Source organism: Anolis carolinensis, chromosome 6, assembly GCF_035594765.1.
Source record: "Anolis carolinensis isolate JA03-04 chromosome 6, rAnoCar3.1.pri, whole genome shotgun sequence".
Lineage (NCBI taxonomy): Eukaryota > Metazoa > Chordata > Lepidosauria > Squamata > Dactyloidae > Anolis > Anolis carolinensis.
In genome coordinates this window covers 106,296,276-106,310,468 of record NC_085846.1, presented here as the reverse complement: position 1 = coordinate 106,310,468, position 14,193 = coordinate 106,296,276, and the positions used below count along the sequence as shown (strand labels likewise).

At 38.5% G+C, this 14,193-nt stretch overlaps 1 protein-coding gene across 2 annotated transcripts in view; it reads right to left on the bottom strand.

Annotated features, from left to right (window-relative positions):
* The window catches only part of adarb2 (adenosine deaminase RNA specific B2 (inactive)), a 396,595-nt gene that overhangs the window by 264,798 nt on the left and 117,604 nt on the right, over nucleotides 1-14,193 (bottom strand). The window contains exon 2 of one of the 2 annotated variants that reach the window (XM_008112320.3): nucleotides 9,885-10,019. The exons of the other annotated variant lie outside the window; for it this stretch is intronic. Within the exon in view, the coding sequence (XP_008110527.2) occupies nucleotides 9,885-10,019 (135 nt within the window). The remainder of the gene's footprint in view (nucleotides 1-9,884; nucleotides 10,020-14,193) is intronic. 2 annotated transcript variants of the gene reach the window in all.

The following is a 14,193-nucleotide window of genomic DNA, read 5'->3' as shown; positions in this document are numbered from 1 at the left end:
TCCTGAATTTCTCTACTTGTGGTCAAAGGCTGAGGCTACAAGGCTGCAACCCATTAATATATTATACATGCCAAAATACCACTGACCACAATGCAACTTAGAAAATCATACAAAGAAACAGGACAGCTGCAAACTAAAAGTTAGCCTTAGAGAAACGTTGATACTATTATTTTTTTTGTCCCTGTCAGTATGTAGATTTGAAGAGAGTCTGCAAGGCATTCTTATCTGTACTTCATCAAACAATAGGAAATTCAAGGGGTAGCTATGACAGGATCATTTCCTTTAAGGGAAGATATCATTTTTTTTAAATGAAATAAAGTAAACAGGGCAGGTTCCTAAAGAGATAATACTGATTGTGGCAGCATTTGTTCTCCAAAAACTAAAGAAGTGCCCATTCTTATAGCCAACAGTTTTCAATTGTGCCCTGAGTAGGCATGAGCTATCTATGCTATGCAAAAGGGACTATGTGATCTTCAATTAGTTTTAGAAACATCTATTGATCACCATGGACTATTAGGAAGTAACCATATTGTACAAAAGGGTGTTATGTTTTGTGTTCAGCCATCTAATATGGTGAACAATCAAGGTTATATTCAGGAGCATGGAGTATAAAACCCTATAAAACATTTGCCAATACAGTAGAGTCTCACTTATCCAACACTCGCTTATCCAACGTTCTGGATAATCCAACGCATTTTTGTAGTCAATGTTTTCAATAAATCGTGATATTTTGGTGCTAAATTCGTAAATACAGTAATTACTACATAGAATTACTGCATATTGAACTACTTTTTCTGTCAAATTTGTTGTATAACATGTTTTGCTGCTTAATTTGTAAAATCATAACCTAATTTGATGTTTAATAGGCTTTTCCTTAATCTCTCCTTATTATCCAACATATTCGCTTATCTAACATTCTGCTGGCCCGTTTACGTTGAATAAGTGAGACTCTACTGTACTTGAGTGATCTTGCTCACTCAGACAAAACACTGGCTCTCCTCCTTGACAACAAATGCTATAAAAGCATCTACATCAACTGAGATTTTGCATGGAAACCTCTACTGATCCTGACTCCTGGTTTGCTTTCTTGGTTCTCTGCTTCTGGATCTTATTCCATAGCTGCCCAGGATTCAGCCAAAGCATGGGGAAATAACTTTAATGACTAAGAGTTATATGTATGCCCTGCTCCTAGCCATTAGATACCATTATTATACCTGTAAGTCTTTCCTCCCATTTTTCAAGTAATTTCTTTTCAGTTGCTAAAATAATTTAATACAAATGATATGAGTTGCTTTCCTGTGATATAAATCTCTACTCATTCCCTCATTGTTGCGCTGACACCCAAAACAGTGTGCAAAGCTGCACCATAACACATAACACACACCAGAACTTCAGCAAGGTGGAATTCCTCCTCCATCATTTTAGGATTCTGTGATTATAAAAGTAACTCTAAAAATGTACAGTTACACCACAAAGCGATTGAGTTATCTCTCAACAGGTTTACACTAATAACATAACTAGGTTATGCCTTCAATATTGGGGAAGGGAATTGAAGCCAAGTTGTTTGTAACTACATACATAACCATGGGACCTATATCAAGAGTTTCGCTTATCCCACCTGGAAAGAAAATGGTGCCTTTGGGAATTTGGGAGGTCCTCCAGATGGTTTTATTGAATACTTCTCCTGAAAGTAGGGTTGCACTGAAACACCCAGTAAATTCCTAGGGAGGATACCTTTCTAACAATACTCTTTGGTATTCTGGAACTGGCGGTGAGGTAATTTCATGGCATTCAATTATATCCTCAGTTTTACGTAACCATGATCCAGGTGCAGGTATCTTACTGTACTTATAGTACTTCCTCTATGACAAGGCCCATGTTCTGGAAGTCATGACCTCTCATCTAAATACCTCCCCTCCTTGTTTTAACTGCAGCTGCCTTGCTTCCATACTAGGAAAAAGGTAGGTTATAGATTTAAAAAATCAAAATAAATCAAGCATTCAATGGATAATGAGTATTCCTCTCCCTATATCTTCCACTTACAGAGCAGCATCTCAAAGGCATGCTAATGTTGCATTGTCCATTTCCTTGTAGTCAAGAGACACATTTTTGCACTGAACACAGGTTCTGGGCTTGGGTTCTGGGGAGTATGGTCCCAAATAAAATCCTGGTGATTATTATTGACAACCATCTCATTAATGTCGTTAGGTCGCCTGCCCAATGTTCCGAAGCCCAAGTCCCCAGATTGTAATTACTAATAAAAAGAAATACAGGACGGAGCACAGGGCAGCGGTAATAGACCTGCCAATCATATGCCTGCACTCTAGTCCCTGAACATTTATTCTGGTGTTGCTCAGAAACACCCCAAGCAGAGCAGCTAATGTTTACCTCCATACCAATTATTCCCCAGAGAAACACAAGGACATTTCTACCCAGAGGCCTAGAAATGTGCCATAAATTCACAAAAAGGACAGCTCTGCCAGGTAAGGAATTAAAGTGAGGTGGTGGTGGGGGAATAACTAAAATATTATATATTTAATAATGGAGAAATACACTGAATGCTTTGTTCTTTTCCAACTCCAGATGTCATATTTTAGAAACCACTACAACCCGGATTTTTAAATATACTTAAAAGATAAAACAGTTAATAAATGTAAATTTATTGAAGATGACATTTTGGATCTTAACTGGCAGCTGTGTGAGTCACATGCAGTGTTTACCTATAACTGGCCTTCATATTCAAATATCCCTTAGTTATGTTAGCGTGTCTTTTTCCTACATGATTTGTTCAGCAAATCAGAATACAGCAGCTATTTTATAAGTGTATTTCAACTAAATTGTGTTTTAAAATACAATTTGTAGTACTGCTTCACTTTTCAGCACTGTGAGATATGCTTCTTTACTATTACATTATTGGAAAATATTCTGAAAATTGATTTAAAAACACATATATTTGAGCGCTGTAAAACCACAATAAGAAGATTCCTGGAGTAATGTGAATTTTTTAAGCGCAGGACTTTTTCTGTGCACAAATTGCCTCTGGTTTTGTGCAGAAAATATCATTTTCTGTGCAGAAAATAGTATTCAGAAAACAAAATAATGACTACAGATCATTTACCTAAATTTAAAATAGAGGATGAAGTTTCTGAAGTATTTCAAGATTTTCCAAACATTGTCTCAATCATTAATCAGAATGGAGACTGAAGTCAAGAAATTAGAAGATGACTAGTATGTATCTACACTGTAGAATGAATGCAGTTTGACACTTCCTTTAACTGCCATGGCTCAATGCTATATAAATCCAGGAGTTGTAGTTTTACAAGTTCTTTAACGTTCACTGTCAAAGAGTGCTCGAGTAGAGATCTACAGATCTCATGGACTGCTAAAAAGATAAATGAATGGGTCCTAGAGCAAATCAACCTCTCCCTATAAGTCAAGATAACTACACTGAAGTCGTCATTCACTCCAAATGATCATCATACTGGTGGGATTGTGTGCCAGTGCCAGGAATGGTGTAGTAATTTGCTCCCCTTGAAAACAATGGGAAGGGTGGAGGAACGTGCCCTCTACATCTCTCCACCCAGAAACAGTAGCCAAAAGGCCAGGTTCTGCCAACTCATTGTACTCTTTATAAAGAATTATTTTGCCTTGATGTTATGACTGGTTGTGGGCATCCCTTACCATTTAAAAGCAGAGTAGCAGATTATGTAAACAGTTTAAAAAAAGAGAGAGAGACATCAGCAGCCAGTGAAGATTTTCCAAAGACTCTTCATATTTTAACCAGGCAATACAATGAAATTAAGGATGGAACCAAACAGATTTTGTTAGAGAGGGTCCACCTGGTGGGTGCAAAAACAGAAACAAAACCCTGCCTTACATGGTGATAGACCTCAGCTGATGATCCTAGAACCGGACTTCTGATGCTGACTGCAGTACATAGGTTGAAATGTACAGGAAAAGATGGTTGCTAATATGTGGTGAGGAAGTGAATTGATTTTGGGGGAGAAAGAGAGAGAGATGTTGTTGTCTAAAATTTCTGTTAGATTGCAGAGAATTTAAAAATCAAAAACTAGAGTGAATTAAGATACAACTACCCAAAGAATATATTACTTCCTTCAGGATCAACATCAATTTTGTTTTATTTGTTTGTTTTAAACAGAAGGTAAAAGCCCTGCACTGAAGTAGAAGAGATATAAAGCCTTTGTCAGAAAGTAATAACAATTTTTGTCAGAAACAGCAAACTCATTTCAGGGAAAGCAATTGACTTAATATCATTTATTAACTTGCAGCAGGCAGCTGGAAAGAATAGTTATGCTGGCCATTAATTAAAAAATAAATGTCAACCTTCACAGTGGTCTATTTTAATCGCCTGATAAAAAGTGTTCATGGGTTTTTAATTTAAAGGTAAGAAAGCGTTACTCATCTTTTTATTTAACATGTGATGCATGCAATGAAGAAGCTGGTGCCAAATGCATGGCTCAAACCAGTAATTTGCCCCGGGTGTGCCACTGAGCATGTGCTGAAATGTAGACTTCCTTATGAAGGCAGAGTTACATTTCCTGTTGCTTCAGGAAATGTACTGGTGATTAGCCAAGCTTACCATAATCTTTGGTTTTTTAAAAATCGTGTTGGCATGATAACTTTGTTTCTGCACATAAAATTCTGGGGGCATCTGCAGTGTAGAATTAATTCAGTTTGACACTTCTTTAACTGCTGTGGCGAAATGCTCAGGAATCCTGGGAGTTGTAGTTTGGAGAGGCGCCAGTGTTTCTTGGAAGACAAAGCTAAAGACGTTGAAAAACTGCACCTCCCAGGATTCCATAACTTAGAGCCATCGCAGTAAAAGTGGTGTCAAACAGTATTAACTCTACACTCCTCTGCAGAAAATGCTGTTTCCTGAGTAAAAACTCAATGTGCAAATATTGTGCAGAATAAATCTCAAACTCAGATACTCAAATACTTGATAACCTTTTTTTCAATGGGAAGAAACTCCAAAAATGACTTGTTACTTCATTTGGATATGAAGTTAGAAAAGAAATTGTATATTATTAACTAATTACAAGATGACTGCTATCAAGTCTTATGACTAAAAATGCATTCTTACATGGCCCCATGTAAGCTACTCCAGTCGCTTTGGTGAGATGGAGGCGGGCTATAAGAATAAAGTTGTTGTTGTTGTTGTCATTATTATTATTATTATTATTATTATTATTATTATTATTATTATTCTATATGGTAAGCACAATGCTATAGATAAGGTTGGTTCACTGAAGTAGTAAGAACAATAACAATAAGAGGTTGGCAAAGTTGCTTTTTGAACTCTAATTTCTGGAATTTCCCGGCCAGCATGGTGACAGACCACATTACTGGAGAATGCTAGAAGCTATAGGCCAAAAGCTTTGGCAAGGATGACCATATAGGATTAGAAGAGGTTTTCTTGTACAGAGGCAAGGCAGTAGTTTATATTATCTAGCAAGTTCTACTCAGCTGGAGTAGCCAATGAGTGGGTTATCCACATCCAAAACTTGTGATTTACCACTCACTTCTATGGACAACAACTGTTTCAGTTTGATGTGCCTTTTGCTGACAATTCCAACAAATATTGGGGATTGGGGCATTGCTGGCGAAATGGCATGGGCAGCTGGGGGGAGGGATGTGATCAGATCTTTAGATAGATACTTGGAGGCTGCTGGTGGTGGCAGAGGAAGTAGAACTAGCTGCATCTTCTAGATATTCCCTTTTGTTGAAAAGCAGAAACGCTGTATACTCTACTCCACATCCTGTGACTATCCTCTACCAAGCTGGCTTAGTGCTCTTAGGAGCAGTAGAAGAAACTGTCTCTTCATTCATGCTTAAAGTACAATTCAGTGGCCAGTCTGACCATTTTCTGTGTCTAGAATGAGCTGGTGGAGGCACCATCTAGTTTTATAAAAACTCATGGGATGGCTATGATTCTGATAATTATTTAGGGAAAGTCAAGACATTTATCATAACAGATGTGTTGATTTGCTGGAGCAAAAACTGCAAAAGAGTCATGTGTCATCTTAAAGATTAGCAAATTTCATGTAGCAAGAGTTTCCATGGACTGCATCAAAGACATACCTGAGTAGGCAGGTATTTTCCCACATGCTATGTAATTATGGGGTGCGAAATTGCAAAAAAGTACACTGTATCTCTAAAACAGTTAGCAGGCATAGATGGAGAAAAAGTACTTTTTTAAAAAAGAAAGAAAGATTGCAACTAAAATTATTCCCCTGCTTCACTTTTCCTTTGTGTATTATTTGAGACAAGGCTCATGTATCATGGGATTATTTATCTGTGGTGAGTAATACTTCTTGTTTCCCCATCCATTCATTTCTGGTTTGCTAGTGGGTTTTGCAGATCAATTGGACTGGCTAGATTCCCATAGGGTGACTACTTTGGCCGTTAAAGGGGACTCTGTCACAAATCAGTAATAGTGGTGTTCCTTTAGTTCCAAGAGAAAAGGCAACATGAAAAGCTTGGCTGGCAGATTTATTGATTACATTTCACCAGTGACCAGCAAGAGGCAAGCGCTCTGAAAAAATCCCCAAAGGTGATCATTAGCACTGAGTAACTGTCACTAAACATTAGCACCAGCAACAGACTGGAGCAAAGTTGTGGCGGGTGGGAGCACAATACTTAGACGCAAGATGCCAGCAGTGCAAGAAGAAAGGGAGAGCGAGGGAAAAGTCCACTTGCATTAGCGCTGCGATATGTAATGATGAAAGCATAACGGCACAACTATAAGTAGGCTCTTGCTGCTATTTTTCATTTTGGAATGTTGCTAAGAGACGGGACTGCAATTCCCAGGATCCTAGTGACCATGTTGCACAGGAAAATCTGGGATTTGTAGTCCAGAAAAGTCACTTTCCCCAGTTCTGTCATGTCAGGCTCCCAAAGCTTGTGATCACCTTGCTGAAAATAGTCCAAATATAACTTAAGGCACTGTGAAGACTCAGTGAATGTAGTTGGAGGAATGATATTACAACCTGACACAGCCAATCAGGTTTAACAAGGTGAGGATATTACCAAAGGGGAAGAATAAACAGTTTCTAAAGGCTGCATGCTAGCCTGTTATGGAAAAACCAGCAGTGGCACCTTTAACAACTAAAATGTTGTGTTGTGGCATAAGCTTATGTATGCATCAGTCCTTTTCATCAGATGTATGAAATATAGTATGACCCCTATATCTGCAGGGAAGACATTTCAAGACCCCCCCATAGATAACTGAAATCATGGATATCTGAGCTTTATTTTGACAGTATTTGGTCTAGACCAGGCCTGGGCAAACTTTGGCTATCCAGGCGTTTTGGACTTCAACTCCCACAATTGTGGGAGTTGAAGTCCAAAAAACCTGGAGGGCCAAAGTTTGCCCAGGCCTGTTCTAGAAGCATACCATGGCACCTGAGGATCCAGAGAGGCCCACAAACACTTCTGGTGGTGTGTGAACATTTTATGAACCATGTATAAGTGCAACTGTAGTAGTTGAATTTTCAGATAAGTAGGTCGTACTATATTATCTGGAAGTGAAATATATAGAGAGGTGTACCTCAGTTAAGAAATGAATGAATATTCATTTCACAAAGTATTTTTACTCCTCTTCTGCTCTTAGGTTTCCTCCTTGTGCTCTATCTAGCTGGAATATTGTTTTAGCAACATCCACATTAAGACAGTGAAGGATAAATGCAGACTTTCAGCATCATAGCAGCATGATAACATTGCAATAAAGTATGAGTTGGAAAGAAGGGCAAATATTGTAGTTGTGGGTGCCCATTTACATAATGCAATTTAAATTGTAGATACCTCCACAATCCCTTACTGAACATATGAGAACAGCGAAACATTGTAAAAAGAGAAGAAACAAATAAGCCTCCATCACCAGCACTCCTTGGATATTAAAAAGCATAAACCCCAAAATAAAAAAGGGGAAATATTTTTATTTACATCTCCCAGACATGTTGAGTTGCTCCTTTTTCGTTGTATAGGAACCTATGCTTATTATTTCCATGTCATTTTGGCCTTTGGCACTAAATGTTCTGTTAAAATCTATTGCAATGTCACTTAATATCAGGGGGAAACTTTTTCTAAAATGTCATTGTCCCTTGAAGGAAAATGTGGGGGATAACAGCAACCACCAAACACCCCCATTTAAAACAGTTTGTGAATACTGTCTTCCCCCTATATTTCCATGCAGTTCTGAGATATTGGCAATTATTATTTAAGTCAAAAGGGAAAAAGAAGAATAATTTACACCATCCATCATTGTTTCCTTGCATGAATAAATTACAAGACACCACAGCAAATCAATTGTGGGGAAAGAAGCAGCCCATGCCAAACGCCGTGCTTCTGTGTATAATTTCCTTAATGTTTTTCATCCTCATACATCAAAACTACAGACTGAATTTGGCAAACCTGATGCTGGAGAAAGCTCATTATCCCAAGGTCTTGCAGGGCACTAAAACCTAACTGGGGAGCCAGACCATGTAATAAGGGAAAACAGGTGCATCTAATCCCCAAGCACAGACCTCACAACCTACTGGTCCTGTTTCTCTCTTTCCAGATCCATCTCTTAAGAGAAAAGTCACAAGCTTCACAGGATCATCTATTCTAGTACAGGTTTCAGAACATCTGAACTCAGAGTTCAAGATTCTGTTAGCAGCTTTGGTGGTGAACTAACAGCACAGTATTACTTGTCACCAGTTACTACAGTCAGGTCTTCCAGCAGAAAATTTTCTGACAGATCATTTTTATCACCTGTCACATGGGCCTTAAAAAACACAGGCCAGGGATTAAACTTGGATATTTTCATGTAAAAAAAAAAAAAGCATTTCCTATGAGCTCTGGTCTCTCCGCATCATGCAAAGCTGCAGTCATGATGTTTGCTAAAGATTTTTGGCCCTTGTGTACATTCAAGGTTAGCCTAATTACTGAAGAAAATTTCCACAGATGTTTTACTTGCAAGGATATTTGAATCTCCTCATCTAACAGAGTTCAACCTAATACTGGAGCCCCTCGTGGTGCAATGGGCGAAACCCTTGTGTCGGCAGGACTGCTGACCAAAAGGTTGAAAGTTTAAATCCGGGAAATGGGGTAAGCTCCCATCTGTCAGCTCCAGCTTACCATGCGGGGACATGAGCCTCCCACAGAATGGTAAAACATCCAGGCATCTCCTGGACAATGAATGTCCTTGCAGATGGTTGATACTCTCACACCAGAAGCGACTTGCCGTTTCTCAAGTCGCTTCTGACATGAAAAAAACCCCCTCTAATATTAGCAAGGATTACCTTCCTTCTCTCTACACCTTTATCTTTAATTTATGTAGTTTCCCCAGCAAATTGTGCACCACTTTTTTTCTTTTTCTATCAAATAGCACTTACAGGCACACTCTACATTTTCACAAAAGATGCATCTGAGATCCCATAAATCATTGCATCTTAAGACAGCATTTAGCAGTACGTAAATCCTTGCCAAATCATATTCTGTTCCCAACAGTAGCTTGGAGAGAAGGACCTAAACGGATGGCTTCATGTTTTTGTGTATCTGTGAGCAAGGGACCTGAGTTTCTTTTTAGAAATCAGAAACTGAACTCTTCCTCTCCATAGGTCTTTCATATGCTTTGGAGAAAAAACTGGGATGCTTTATGGAGAAAAGTGGAATTGATATATGTAATAAATAATCAAATTAAATGAATAGAAGCCGAGTTTTGCTCCTACAAGAACAGGAATTCAATCCCTGCTTCAAAATTCTTCTTGAATTTTCTTTTAAAAAGAAGATAACTGTTTACGGTCTTTTTCACATGAAGTGACTATTACATAGAGAGTGAGGTACATTCTATTATATGGTGCTTGTCTTTAAAAGCTTACCACGTGGTGGCTCAAACTGCATGGAGAGCCGGTTGTCTGTTGCCTCCAACCATGTGGCAAACTGGGTGTTACAACGCCCCTGTAACCGCTGGGAAATCCGGGGGAGCAGGGTGTGCACCCACCCTGAATTCTCCGCTGTTGGGAAAAAGAAACATTACTCTTATTAGAGGAATTTACACATCAGTTCAGGATCTCTGTTAGTTTTGGTTTACCTTTCCTTATATATTTCTGTGATACCTCTCACTTGCCCTCCTTTTTATGTTGGTTTATCTTGAATGTGTCAAAACCCAAACCTTTTTCCACTTGGGAAAGTAAAATTTCTTCAATGGCAATTGGTGAAATAGCACAAAAAATGCATCAGTTTAAGGGGCCAACGAACTGTATAGTTCAGCTTTTGCAAAGGAAGGGGACCCTGCTAATGTGGCTGGAATGAAATCAAGGTGAAGACTAGGACCAGGAGATGGAGGAGATATCAAAGCTATAGTGGAGAAGTGCTATGTTGACAGCACCCTAAGAAAGAGAAACCCAAACAAATGAGAAAGGGGTTATAAGGATATCAGGGAGGAGGGAACAAAGTAGACGAATAACTGTGGCAACAAGAGGCTTATCAAGAAGGATATTCTGGAAAAAATGTGGTGCATGAGATGAAGAAGTAATAGCTGGGAAAACTGGTAAAGATACACAAAATGGAACAAAGTAGTCAGTGGCATGAAAATCGGGATGTAGAAATAGGACAAAATGGTGCACAATATCTGGGGAAAGTAAACATGTTCACTATTGATAGTGAGAACAAGGGCCGGAAAATACAGAAGCCAAGTGGGTATCATATTGCTATCTAGACTTTAGAAACTTACCAGCAAATGCTGTTGTTGTGGCTTCTGCAATCACTGAAGCATTATAACAAGGCAACGAGTCCAAAAAGCAGTGTTGTGTGGGGCTGAATTTCACAGATTTGGCTGTTGGTTCCTAACTGGCTGCCCTTCCTTGTCAAAAGGGGAAAAAAATCTGCTGCCCAGTACAGCCTGAAAATAACCCATTTCAGGCTAGGAAAGGACATTGGGGTGATTCTCTTAGAAACTAAATTAAATGCAACTGTGACTCTAAGCATCTGGCAGATTTGATTTGGGATGGAGGATGCTGCAAGATAGTGATAAGTGAACGGCTGGCACCAAAGGGAATTAAAAGACTGTGCTTCCATTTAATGGAGTGGATTTCTTTCAGCATAGTACCCATTAAGGGCACTATACCGACAACACATGTAACCTTTTAAACTGTGAAATTGCAGGTTCCACAACTGCAAAGGGCTGACTTTGTTATTCTATTAATACAACAATTCAGGGAGGCAATTGCAGGAAGCTGTCCTCATCTAACCTCACTGTTCTCCTATAAAGAAAAAGATGTTGGATTTATGACATGTCCTTGACTCTATTTTGATTGCTAAAGTATAGATGGAAAACATATGCATTAAGAAATGACACTTAAGGAATTACAGTAGAGTCTCACTCATCCAAGCCTCACTTATCCAAGGTTCTGGATTATCCAAGCCATTTTTGTAGTCAATGTTTTCAATACATCGTGATATTTTGGTGCTAAATTCGTAAATACAGTAATTACAACATAACATTACAGTGTATTGAACTACTTTTTCTGTCAAATTTGTTGTATAACATGATGTTTTGGTGTTTAATTTGTAAAATCATAACCTAATTTGATGTTTAATAGGCTTTTCCTTAATCCCTCCTTATTATCCAAGATATTCGCTTATCCAAGCTTCTGCCGGCCCGTTTAGCTTGGATAAGTAAGACTCTACTGTACCATTAAATGTAATTAGAGTTATATACATTTCCCCAAAACCATTAGGTACCATTATTACATCTATAAGACTTTTTTTACTTTTCTGTTTTAAGTAGCTTCTTTTTCATTGCTAAAATAAATAAATATGATTAGCAGCTGTGGATCACATACAGTATTTTCCTATACCTATCCAAGAACCTACAGATTTTAGTGGTATATACATGGACCAATCACCTCCCAAGAGGCAGGATAATACTATTTAAGAAACAGATCAGTTTGAACTGGTGGCTGCTATAGGTGAATTTTATAAATATATCAATTGTAGTAGTTGTGTGTCATTACATTTCTGACTCATGGACTCCATAGGGTGACCATACCATAGGGTTTTCTGGTGTTGAGAGTGTGCAACCAATGCAGGGTAACTCAAAGGGCCGGGCTGTGGCGCAGGCTGTTGAGCAACCAGCTGCAGCCAGCTGCAATGAATCATTCTGATCAGGAGGTCATGAGTTCGAGGCCAGCTCGGAGCCCCGTGTTTGTCTCTGTCTTTGTTCTGTGTTAAGGCATTGAATGTTTGCCTTATATGTGTAATGTGATCAGCCCTGAGTCCCCTTCGGGGTGAGAAGGGCGGAATATAAATACTGTAAATAAATAAATAAATTATGGGAATGAAATCCTAGTCAGGGGAAACCTTTACCTTTAGCTTACAGATTTCCTTTAAAAATATAAAACAAAATACTTTATGTAAAAGCAGGGAACAAATATAAAATACAGTCTCTGCTAAGAGCAGCCAGTGCTTTTTGCAAATCTCTGGCGAAGAAGTTTCAGTTGAGAATTATGACACTGCAACTTCACTGCACTGTGTTAGTGACCTTAATATATTGGGACTGGCAATACTGAGGTGTCACTTTATCACTGATTATGGTTCATCAGATTTTGTGTCATTTGAGCTATAAATTAAATGGAAAGTACATTTGTAATGTGAAGTCCATGTCTACTTACTTAATCTAATCAAGTCTCAAATACTTGCTTTAGCAGGCTAATAGCCTCTTGAAGAAACATGGGGCTGTTCCACATTTCATTTGTGTGATGGATGGGATGGTGAGATGGATTAAATAGTAAATGAGTACCTTGGGATGAGAAAAAAATGGGAGTGTGCTGGTCTGTACTGCAAATATTTCAGCTACACTTAATAACTTTTTCCAAAGCCCCAGACCAGTTTGGTATAAATGTACACTAAGATCCTCAAGGGCAATTTATCACTAGAGAACTTATACTAACAAATTGTTCACTGTGATTATCTAAAAGGATGTGCTGGATCAGAACAAAGAACCATCTGATTCTGTGCTTCTAACTTTGAAAACGCAAAGGTAGAACATAAAAACAAGAGGTAGTACTTTGCTTGTGCCCTGCATCTATAATTCAGAGGCCCTTGTGCTCTGAAGGTCAAGTTAACTATCATGATGAATACTCATTGACATATTCTTCAGATTGTTCCTTAATCTTTTTGAAAGCTAATAATGACTATAGCAATAATCAGCATATTATGTCGCAGTGAGCTCCACCACTTACATCTGTCCTGAATCTACCACCAAATTTATTGAGTGTTTGGTGGTCTAGCATTACGGGACAGGGAAAAAACCATTTTTCTTCCCCTTTCCCATATCATCCATCAGTTTTATAAACCTTTAAACTCACTTCTCCACTTAAAAGATCTGCCAAATGTTTTAGCTTTGACTCATGGGGAAAATATTTCAATCCTTAGACATTTTCAATATATTGCCCCTTTCGAGTTCTATGATATCCTTTTAAAGAAAAAAAAAATCCAGATTTCCATTGGCATATCTAAGTGGGGCTTGGAAGGTAGCTCAACTGCTCCCAAACCTAAACCAATAGTCTCACATGTCATAAAGTACTTTACAATCTTTCTGTGAGGCAACCAAATTTATATGCATCATTCCAAATGTTGTGAATCCATAGATTGGAACAAACCAAAAGGTCTCAGGTTCAAATCCCGGGAGTGGAATGAGCGCCCACTGTTGCTCAAGCTTCAGCCAACCTAGCAGTTCGAAAACATGCCAATGTGAGTAGATCAATAGGTACCGCTCCGGCGGGAAGGTAACGGCGTTCCATGCAGTCATGCCGGCCACATGACCTTGGAGATGTCTATGGACAACTCTTCGGCTTAGAAATGGAGATGAGCACCAACCCCCAGAGTCAGACATGACTGGACTTAAAGTCAGGGGAAACCTTTACCTTTAGAAGGAGAGAGAATTCCCAACTTGACAGGGTTCACAATTATGATGGTGGGAGGTGGGCTTGTGTATTGTACAAACTATGTTGTACAGTAATTTCTTTGGGTTGGGTGTAAAGAAGCACATTATAACCATAGTGAGATTACTGTCGAAACAAGAAAATTACCCCAAATAACATTTAATGGCATATTTCACTTTGTAAGGCATTCTTTCTTTATATATAACATATTTTGAGTTGTTTCCACAGCAGGATTTTTACTAAA